This window comes from Triticum aestivum, chromosome 2D, assembly GCF_018294505.1.
Source record: "Triticum aestivum cultivar Chinese Spring chromosome 2D, IWGSC CS RefSeq v2.1, whole genome shotgun sequence".
NCBI lineage: Eukaryota > Viridiplantae > Streptophyta > Magnoliopsida > Poales > Poaceae > Triticum > Triticum aestivum.
Window position 1 is genome coordinate 442,677,051 of NC_057799.1, and position 11,411 is coordinate 442,688,461.

General features: G+C 46.0%; 2 protein-coding genes across 2 annotated transcripts; one reads left to right on the plus strand and one right to left on the minus strand.

Annotated features, from left to right (window-relative positions):
- Positions 1-319: 319 nt before the first annotated feature.
- On the plus strand, positions 320-5,107 carry LOC123053708 (uncharacterized membrane protein YuiD). Its single transcript, XM_044477239.1, has 5 exons — positions 320-703; positions 2,512-2,668; positions 3,004-3,054; positions 4,104-4,196; positions 4,669-5,107. The coding sequence occupies exons 1-5, from the start codon at positions 618-620 to the stop codon at positions 4,738-4,740; spliced, it is 459 nt and encodes a 152-aa protein (XP_044333174.1). The 5' UTR covers positions 320-617; the 3' UTR covers positions 4,741-5,107.
- A 10-nt stretch (positions 5,108-5,117) lies between these two features.
- LOC123053707 (malate synthase) lies at positions 5,118-10,406 on the minus strand. The gene is made up of 5 exons (XM_044477238.1): positions 10,177-10,406; positions 6,829-8,425; positions 6,405-6,733; positions 5,997-6,327; positions 5,118-5,915 (listed from the first exon to the last, which is right to left on the minus strand). Exons 2-5 carry the CDS (start codon positions 7,204-7,206, stop codon positions 5,262-5,264), a joined length of 1,692 nt encoding a protein of 563 aa, XP_044333173.1. The 5' UTR covers positions 7,207-8,425; positions 10,177-10,406; the 3' UTR covers positions 5,118-5,261.
- Positions 10,407-11,411: the final 1,005 nt, after the last annotated feature.

Here is an 11,411-nt window from a genome sequence, read left to right on the forward strand (position 1 = left end):
CATCTGGACAGCCGATGGACCAGCGGCCTCCCACCTCAAGCAACACGTAAGCCGGGTTGCTGTTGCACCGGTGAACACGTAGCTGTCTTATAATTACGCGAGCTACCAGATTGATGCCGTACTCGAACCACCTCAACACTTCACGGCCGCGTGGCATATTCGCGCGGCTCAAATCTAGCGACCCGATGCATATTCAGGCACTCGCTATCGATCCCAGCCAGCCGTCCGTAACGGAGGGACCACGTCAGGCGGCCGGGCCCGTGCCGTTCCAACAGGGCAACGAACGAGGAACGACTCTCCCGTGTTACGGAATCCAACCCCCGAAAGCAATATTCTGTGCTCGCGTCGGTCGATCTCTGTGGGCGTAGCCCCGAAGACTAGTAGAGGAGGAGGAGTTGCTCGGGCGGCGAGCATCCACGCACGCACGCAGAATTTACCAAAGCACACAGGAGGAGAACGAGAGAGGGAGAGGGGAAAAGCCGACGGCAGAAGGAACGCGAAGCCATCACCCCCTTCTCCCCCCGTTGCTTCCCCGCGCCGAACTCGAATCCTCCCCCTCGCGCCGCACCCGAGGGCTCCGCCGGAGATCGGTCGAGGGGACGCGGCCCTAGCTGGAGATGGTCGCCGCCGTGGTGAACTACCCGCTCGTCGCGGGGCTCCTCGCCTTCGCGGTCGCGCAGTCCGCCAAGTTCTTCACCACCTGGTGAGCTGGCTGCACCCCTCCCCCTGCCCCGCGTTACAGTTCTGGCCGAGGGTTTCGCTCCGCTCCTCGGGCTGCTGCTTGCGTGAGCATTGCGGAGCCGGTGGGAGCGATTGTGATTTTGGTGTCCGGGAGTTCGCAGCTTATCTGCTTAGCGCGAAGGTGAACGGAGATTTGGATTTGAGACCTGCTAGGAACGGGATTTGACTAATTTTATTTAGGCTGTTTTTTTTTTTTCGTTTTATAATTCGGCGGATCAGTTTCGTGGCTAGGCTGTGGATCCCCGCCAAGCTTAGCGAGATCTTCCTCTTATTTCTGCGTTTCGCTTCGCCGTGTTGGTATGATCTGCGCCCATTGCTTCTGAAACTAGCTATTCATGAACCACTAGCAGAATACTTTGTCAACGAGGCAAACGGAAATGCCAGATATGCCACGTGGTGTGAGAGTTGGACGAATGCTTACAGCTACCGAACTAGGACAAAAAACGTGCCAGAAGTTTGTGTACTTGTTCGGTATGTTTTTCGTCTGTAAGTAGTGGATCACATTACTCATAGTCATGAGGTTTTAGCTATTAAGCTGAGAGCATTTTAGGGTCATTCGGATGGTTTGGTGAGGCACTTAGAGGCCTGTTTTTTTTCACATGCATTCTGGTTCTACTGCCAGATTAGGGTTGTAGTATTTGTGATTTCTGAAGCAAATTTGCTTCATGTCTAATGCTAGAGCCGAGTTGGTTACATAATACTACTACCTGTGTTTCCTTATTTTGGTTCTAATCCCACTCAGATGTTTAATCTACTTTGTGATGATCCTTCCCATAAGAGTTATGTATGTTCGCTGCAAAGAGTGGCTTTGTTTTTGAACTTTAAAGAGTGTCTATTGGCAAAGTAAGTGACAAAATTAACTCTCGATTTCCTGATAATTTAAGCAAAATTGTTGTTACTAAACTATGGACATGAAGTAAGCCCTACCCTCAGTGGCAGTGCTAGATCTGTGACCCTGTGATCTCAATCCATTCAAACTCTTCCTTTGTAAGAATTTTTTCATGAATATTTTTTAAGAGGATTGTAGACAATTTGTGATGTCATTTATTTTTAAGAAAAGGGGCCCCCCGCCCCATTTTCATTAAAAATGATGTGATGTCAATTTACATCACCAATTGTGTGTAAAGCCACCACAAGTTCACAGGGTATCAACTTATAGTAACTGCACATTACCATTTGCTGTCTCATGCAGTATATTAATTCAAAATAAGAAAACCAATTGTTTGGGGGCCATTTGAATATGTGCAGACACCTTTGTTCGATAAAAACAAGTTTTTATTGACTCAATAACATGCACCAACACCTGAATATGCATCAGGGCAGAAATTTGAGAACACCCCGTGGAATTTGATCGCTCATGTCTGCCTTGTTATGTACTCCCTCCGTTCCATATCTGTTGTTGCTGATTTAGTAAAGTTAAAATCAGCGACAACTAATATGGAACGGAGGGAGTATGATGTGTAGTAGCATGTAAGAGGTGGCTTTCCATTTCTCTAACTGTATATCTATCTTCAAGCTGGTGCCTTGGTATATATGATTTTAGTAGTATGTAAGAGGTGGCCTTCCATTTCCCTAACTGTATAACTATCTTCAAGCTTGATTTGGGACTGGGGCAAGGATTGTGTTTCAAATTGCACTTCTGCCAAACTCATATAATTTTTGGAATCAAACTTATTTTAGAAGCATGGGTAAACTGGTAAAAACCATGCTAAACTGTCCTACTATATGCATTTGGTGTTCTCTAAATCATTTTTTGGGGTTTTTATGTAGGTATAAAGAGAAGCGTTGGGATGCCAGGCAATTTATAGCTTCTGGAGGGATGCCATCATCACATTCAGCCACAGTGACAGCACTTGCAGTGTCTGTTGGTATCCAAGAAGGCTTTCGTAGTGCTACATTTGCAACTTCAGTGATACTTGCATGTGTGGTGAGTAGCTTGAGATTCTTTATTATGTACTCATATATTATAAGCAGATGATCTTAAGACTTGACTACTTCTATTGCATGAATATCCCAATATAGAGGATAATATCAGATTATTTGCATTCATTTGTTTGCTTTCATCTTTATTTATCTCTTCTGATTTCATGCGGTACTTTGCACATTGCTTTTGAAATTTGCTGCTGTATGTTGTGAAACTATTGCTGAACAGCACTTCCCTGGCAGCATTCATAGTTCACAGCCTCTGAACAGTGATATATAATAATGATGCACTTCGACATGAAAGACATGTATGCCTAAAACCTTTGGTTTTGTTTGTAGGTGATGCATGATGCTTTTGGTGTTCGGTTGCATGCTGGAAAACAGGCAGAGGTTTGTCAGTCTCATCCTAAAAGGTCTTGTACTTGTGGTGAAATAGCAATATGCACTAGCATGTGAGGCTGTTTAGTGGCTGCCCTGATTATAAGCTAATAAGCATATGTTTTCTATCTATAACTAGCATACAGTCTTTTCACATAGGACTGCTGTTTGATTTCTATTATCTCACTTGAGGTTTATCAATTGAATCACAATTGCACATATACTTGCATTCATTAGATTGCATTAGACTTTCTCAGTTTGCTGTACTCAAATCAAGGATACACAGTGATTTGCTAGGTTTTCATAATGCTGGAAACAACACTTACAAGACCTGTATGTAAAAATTACAGCTAAATGGTTATCCGAGATTGAGATTGTTCTGTTGTTACGCATGTTCAATGTATAATTCAATGCGCAGTAAGTTATGCATGCAGTATGAGGAGCATGCATAAGTGCATAACTAAGGATATACCCCTGAAATTGGCCACTATCTCTATGTTCGGCTGAATGATATATGCCTTGATTACCTTGAACATTTGATAAACAGTTGATGAGTATCCTTAGGATATATGTTTGGCCTGGACTTGATTAACTACTTTTTAACGTGTGAACAGGAAATTTAGATAATGAAAACTGTATGTTTAAAGATCCCCATTGACATATAATAAAGAAAGGACCCTGATAAGTACCGAACGTCAGGTATGAGAACATGGCAACTCCGAACGGTTCAATGGCAAGTTTAGTTACGCGAGGATGCCAAGCATGGCAACTTTTGTGCTTCAGTTTATTTTTGGCAGAAACTTGCCGTGTGTCACTGGAATTTGCCATCCTTGCGTGTCTGGAATTGCCATCGAAAAACGTCAGGGCGGGAGTGCCACGCACCTGACTTGTGGCATTTATCATTTGGGTAAAGAAAAATAGCATAGAAGTGTGACGTCATTTTCTTGCGAGAGGATAATTTTGTCCTGTTTACCCAGTCCTATCATCAGTTATGGTCTTTCAAACTTTATGTGACACTGAAGAAAGATGGAGATTGATACTGTTGATGCAAATCCTATCAGGTGTTGAACCAAATTGTCTACGAGCTGCCTATAGAGCATCCACTGGCAGAGACAAAGCCATTGCGTGAAATTCTTGGACACACTGTCCCTCAGGTTAGCTCACATGCTTTAGCTTCCATATATTGATGTTTGTGGCCTTGCAAGTTAAGGAAAATGTGATTGTCGATATATGAAGCAGAAAAGTATAGAAGATTAACTACTAAAAATCCTTTCAAGAGCATCATTTTGTGAGCTAGTTCAACAGTTCTCGAATAATTCATATCGAAAGATATTTATTATCTGTAGCATGCACCAAAGCTGCAATTATTGAATAGTTTCATCATATGATATAGCAAACTTCTTTCAGGAACAAATACTTAGAATGCAAATGACATCTCATAAGTTAATTGGGACAAATAATTGCTAGTTGCCTCGACCCTATGGTCGGTATATGTGCCCGTTTCCCCCCCTTATGCTCGTCTCGGAAGATTGGGCATTTCTCTTGTCAGATATATTATGTTGATAACAATGATTAGCCGATATGCGTGATATGCTGGATGTAAAAACACTTTTTTTAACATGTCAGGTGGTGGCTGGTTGCATCCTTGGAATCCTCACGGCTGTGATCATGCTCTTAGCTCTGGGGAGTTACACTTAGATATCGGCAATATTTGATCATCAGATATCACATCGCCGATCTTGTAAAGCATAAAGAAAAAAGCTCATCTTTGATGTAATGTGTAAAAGTGGCCTGTCCATGCTGATGCTACAAAGTCTTTTAACTGATTTAGATCTGCGCTGTAGGATAGTGGGTCGTAGCTTCAGTTGGTGCTGTAAATCTGAGATGTTTGCCGTCGATTAGAACCTCCTCATGTTGAATGTTTGCAGTACAACTAGCAGTGATATGTAGAGCTTGAGAAGTGATGGTTCTGAATAGTTGATACCACGTCATAAGCTCCACTTTGTGGGTACACATATTTGCCTTTTTTAAATCTCAATTATTATATTTGCCTTTGATCCAAAGAGTAAGAAATATGACACAGAAAATCTAACGCAACTTTTCATAGTATAGTTCTGCTCTTTCTCTCCCAGATGATTATTCTGTTTAAGCAACACAGCCAATATAGGTACTATGTATTTGTGTATGCATGTGGCAGCGTTCTTAATCTAGATTCCCAGTCAGAGCTTGGATGCCGCCCCTCTGGGATGGTGCACAACGATGAGGCCGTAGGCGTCCAGCGTGAGGAAGTCGTCCAGCTCCGGCGCGACGCACTGCCGGATGAATATCCTGCCAGCCTCCTTGTAGCGCCCCCGCCGGAACCTGTCGGCGCCGACCTCCTCCTGGACCCTCGCCATCTCCTCCTCCACGACGTGCGCGAGCAGCTCCGGCGTGGCTCGGACCGCCACGCCACCGGCGTCCAGCACCGCGCCGTGGTGGAGCCACTGCCAGTTCTGCACGCGGCTGATCTCCGCGGTGGCCGCGTCCTCCATCAGGTTGTACAGCGGCACGGAGCCGGACCCGCCCAGCCACGCCGCGAGGTACTGCACACCGACCCGGGTGTTGAGCCGCAGCCCCTCCACCGTGCGCGCCCCCCGCGGCGGCTGGATCAGGTCCTCCTCCGTGATGGCGTCGACGGGCGCCGCCGCGTCGATCTGGTTAGGCTTCCCGCCGAGGTGGCCCTCGAAGACCTCCCGGATCGCCGGGATGAGCCCCGGGTGCGCCGCCCACGTGCCGTCGTGCCCCGCCCGCACCTCCCTCAGCTTGTCCCCGCGCACCAGCTCCAGCGCCGCCTCGTTCGCCGCCGCGTCGTCCTTGATCGGAATCTGAGCCGCCTGTCAATTGAATTTGAATCGCATCGATCACCCGTGGAGCGGAGTTAATTGACTGGGAATGGACGAGCGCTTAGTTGTTACCATGCCGCCCATGGCGTGGACGCGGCGGCGGTGGCAGGTGCGGATGAGGAGGTGGGAGTAGGAGCGCATGAAGTGCTGTGCCATGCCGACGAGGGCGCGGTCGGGGAGGAGGCGGTCCGGGTGGGCGCGGAACGTCTTGACGTAGCTGAAGATGTAGTCCCACCGCCCGCAGTTGAGCCCCGCCGAGTGGTCGCGCAGCTCGTGCAGGATCTCGTCCATCTGGAACACCGCCGGCAGCGTCTCCACCAGCACCGTCGCCCGGATGCTCCCACGCTCGATCCCGGCCACCATCTCCGCCCTCTCGAACACGCCGTTCCATATCCTCGCCTCCCTGCATGCACGTACGCTCGACTCGATTTGCAGGAATGAACCATCACGAAATGGGCACACGAACTAGTATGAGCTTACCTGGAGTGCTCCATCTTGGGGAGGTAGAAGAAGGGGCCGAACCCGGCGCCCTGGCCGGCGCGGAAGGCGGCGTGGCTGTGGAAGAAGTAGAGCCCGAAGTCCACGAGGCAGCCGATGGCCGGCTCGCCGTCGATGAGCACGTGCGCCTCCGGCAGGTGCCAGCCGCGCGGCCTGACGAACAGCTTCGCGGTGCGCTCGTCGAGCTTGTACACCCGGCCGCCGCGCGCCGCGTCGCGGAAGCTTATGGTGCCGGCCACGGCGTCCCGCAGGTTCACCTGCCCGCGCATCAGGTTCTCCCACGTCGGCGCCAGCGCGTCCTCGAAGTCAGCCTGCCACGTCCACGTCACGTTTTTACTTTGTTACATGCACGTACCTTTGGGCCCTGGTGCTGCACTTGTACGTACGTACGGCCACGCGGGCTTACCATGAAGACCTTGGCGCCGGAGTTGAGCGCGTTGATGACCATCTTCCTCGGGTCGGCGGGGCCGGTGATCTCCACGGTCCGGTCCGCGATGGCCGGGGGCACGGGCGCGCACGCCCATTCTCCCTCCCGGACGAACCTCGTGGAGGGGTCGAACCGTGGCAGCTCGCCGGCGTCGTAGCGCCGCTGGGCCTCCCGCCGGCGCTCCATGGCGTACCTGACGGCGCCGCGGAACTCGCGCTGCAGGCCGGCCACGAAGGCCAGCGCGTCGCGGGTCAGGATGGCCGCGAACTCCGGGTCGTAACGGCCGCGGATGTCCACGCCCTCCGGCGTGTCGTAGCACTGCGCCATCGCCGGGGTGCTGTTGTGCAAACTGGGCATTGTGCTTGTGTGAGCAGAGCACCGCGTGTGTAAGCGGGGATGATAGGAGTGTGCAGCTCGAGCTCGGCGAGTGGAGCAGATATATACGCGCGGCAGGGGGGCGCCGAGATCAGTTTAGGATTTGAAATTGTATTCGATGGCGTCATATGTGTGCAACTTGTGTATTCGAAGTGGCTACATCAAGCGTCGCATGTGCATGGATGATGAAGATGAATGACGAAGAGCTTCGAACAGAAACGTGGTTGTTACGATAAGGCATGCTGCGCCGTTGTTTGGCTGTAGCCTTGCGCATCAGCGCGCATGGCATCGGGTAGGCGTGGCTTGTTTCTTTGGCACACCGGGGAGATGGTTTTACCCGTCGCGCGTTGGCCGTTTCTGTTCATGTTCTTATCCATCTGCTCGGTTCGGGTTGAGGAGGAGGGAGAGCCGTGCCGCCATGGGCCAACTGCGCGGCTACGGTGTTCTTCAAATGTAGTACAGTAGGAAAATAGTGGGAAATGGTAAAAGAACTCTATTGTAGGAAGATCTAACCTTTTTTTTTGCGGGAATAATACTTGTATTACTCAAAGATCAAGTTCTTACAATCATCTCGGACAATCGACAAAATCTCCTCCGGGCCTGAACCGACCCACGTAATTGTCCGACCCTCGACTCTAGCAAGACTAGCTAGTTTATCGCTCGCTTTATTTTGATGAGGAAGAAGAGTAATACAAGAATTTTGAAGACTCGGTAAGTACTTTATTGGGACTGTCTATTTGACATTTGACTGTTTTTTAATTCGAAAACAGTCAAATTTCCCGACCAATCAACACAATACATCTGTATTAGCAGCAAAATCATCAAAAAACAGAAAAGAACACCTAAACGGGTCGGGTAAACATCTCACGCGGTTCGTCCTGGACAAACAAACCCCCCTCCCGATCAGGGGACCACATAGCACATGCTAGCAAGTTTGCAACGCATGCAAAGACCAAGCCCCTCCACAAAACAGGGCTAGAACAAATCTGGGAGCCGCCCATGGGAGAGGCAGCCATGGCAGATCGGGGAGGAGGAGAAGGAAGAGCAAACACAAAATTCGGAGAGGGAAATGTACCTGAGGAGAAGCAGCAGGGAGATCAACAACACGATCATCTACAGGTCAGCAAAAACAGTCGGACACCAACTCCCTCATCCATCATCTCTCTTCACCTCTTGCAAGAACAAAAACTGAAGGAGTTTCCTTCATGTACAAAACAGATAGATCAACATCAGAGAACATCCCAGAAAATTCCATAGTGTAAAAAACCAGAAAATTACAGTGTAAATCCCCATGTAACTAGTCTTGTTCCTAACAGATTACACTGTAAATTCCCCATAAATTCCAGTGTAAATTATACATTGTAAATACACAAAAATTACAGTGTGAATCATAGACATCAGAAAACATTTCAGGAACCTAGTCAATTTCCAGTGTAAATCCTAGAATTTTACAGTGTAAATCCCCATGTAAAACCAGTCAATTTCCAGTGTAAATCCCAGAAATTACAGTGTAAATCCCCATGTAAACTAGTCAAAATTCCAGTGTAAAATCCCAAAAAATTACAGTGTAAATCCCCATGTAAAACCAGTCAATTTCCAGTGTAAATCCCAGAAATTACAGTGTAAATCCCCATGTTAACTAGTCTAAATTCCAGTGTAAAATCCCAGAAAATTACAGTGTAAATCGCCATGTAAACTAGTCAAAATTCCAGTGTAAAATCCCAGAAAATTATAGTGTAAATTTCCAGTGTAAACTAGTCAAAATTCCAGTGTAAATCCCAGAAAATTAGAGTGTAAATCCCCATGTAAACTACTCTTGCACCTAGAAAATTCCAGTGTAAAATTCCCATAAATTCTAGAATAAAGAAATGATGGAATTACATTGAAAAGTATACACTGTAAAATCCCCATAAATTCCATTGTAAGCATGTAGACAAAAGATGAAGTTACAGTGTAAATCATAGACATCATAAAAAATCCCCATGTAAATCCGGTGTAAATCTAGTCAAAAATCCAGTGTAGATCCTAGAAAATTACAGTGTAAATCCCCATGTAACTAGTCTTGTGCCTAGAAATTTCAAGTGTAGATTTCCCATAAATTCCAGAGTAAAGAAAATGGTGTAATTACATTGAAAGTACACTTTACAGAGTAAAAAATGCAGTGAAGACAAATGATGTACTTACAGTGTAAATTACATAGTAAATTAAACTGTAAATGCAGACTTACAGTGTAAAATATGAAAATTACACTGTAGCTACCTGGAAATTTTCCACTGTAAAATCCCTAGAAATTCCAGTGTGAAATTAAACATGTAAAAATCCAGTGCAAATCTAAGGGTTTTTACACTGTAAGTACCTAGTAAATTGCAGTGCAAAACCCCTAGAAAATACAGGGACTATCTCCTGCCCCTCTCCCAATAGAAAGAAGCATTTCAAAAAAAAAACTTTCATCTATTACTAAACGCTTTGCTGCTCATGATTATGTTAACACTGACATTCTGCTTTCCAAATGTCACGGGAGAGGAGCGTGATGAGGGTAGTAACTGAAGAGGATCTACTAAGATTGCCATAGGAAGAACTCATACTAAATGTGAGGTGCAATTGCTTTGGGAATATGTTTAAAATACATAAAAGGGTAAAAAGCTAACAATAAAAACATTTTCTTTCACTGCGCTCCTTCATTCCGACATTATATACAAGGTAAAAATCCCAAAATCAAAAAAATACCAGGTACATTCAGGAGATGTCTAAAAAAAGAACTTGTGATGAACCTTGCACGTACATTCAGGAGAGGGATCTACGAACATCACCGAAACTATCTACGAAAACTCCAGGAGCAAATCAGATGACAGTTTCATCACAACAAGAGATGACAATGTAAGCAAAGCAACAGCTGAATAACTATTACAGGAAAATGCCGAAGGAAAACACACTAACAATCAATAAACTTACTTTGCAGACACTGGAGGCAGAATTGCATCAGGAAATGCCAGCAAGCGAAGATGGGGGAGGAGAATCCAATCCCTGGAACACAAACCTGTTCTACAACATGAATCTGCAACAGGAACCATCTTCTGCAAAATCATTAGGCACGAAAGGTTCACCCCCAGAATCTGCACTCTCTAAAGATGATACTACAGGAACATCCGGATGAGAGGCTTTCCGTAGCTTACCCATTTAAACCTATAAACAAGGAGGACAAAAAGGAAAAAGAAGTTAAATAACAGTGAAAGGCATCCAATTAAAACATACAAAATCACTGTAATCTAACTGACAATTACAGTACTGAACCATAGAAACTATAGAGTAAAAGTTGGTGAAAAATAAAGTTAGCTGAAGCATTTGAAAAGTCCTATAGTACCAATCCAAGCAAAGTACAGTGACATTGTCGGGTAAAACTACATTCAAATTACACTTCCAATCCGCTGTAATTACACTAGGACAATTCACTGGAAAAACATTAGGTAAAAAAAACTGCAAGACAAAGTGCACTGTAAGCTTGGGATAAAATTACACTGTAAATAATGTGTAGCTTACACTGTAAACTTGGGACAAATTCACTGTAAAAATTGGATACATTACACTGTAAGTGCAGGACAAATTCCACTGTAAACATTGGGTACATTACACTGTAAGTGCAGGACAAATTACACTGTAAACTTGGAACAAAATATGCTGGGATTACACTGTAAAAATTGGCTAGAATACACTGAAAAGTGCTATACATGAAGGGGGGCATGTACATAATCCCCCAACTCCCTTCAGAAAATTACACTGAATGCGCTGTCACAAATTACACTGAAATTAAACTCAAAAAATACATGCCTGCTTGAACTCAAAACATCATACAAACATCTTAGGTGAATTATACATCAGCATGATAAAAAACCTAACCCTGTATAGGCACAAAAGCAAGCTACATAGCTGCATACAGCAGCAAGCATCAGGAATAAATAGACCAGAACACAAAAATCCGCGGAATCACGCACCTGAGAGGGGTGGGGGGGGGGTGTCACATCTACATAATCCCCCAAACTACAACAACCCGGACAGGAGACAGGAAAACAACCACCGCATCTACAACTACATCAGCGGCGCGGGGAGGCGCACAAATCACGCACCTCCACCTCCAGTAGGGAGTCAACCATAAAATCATGCATCTATTATGCATCTCCAACTACAAAACA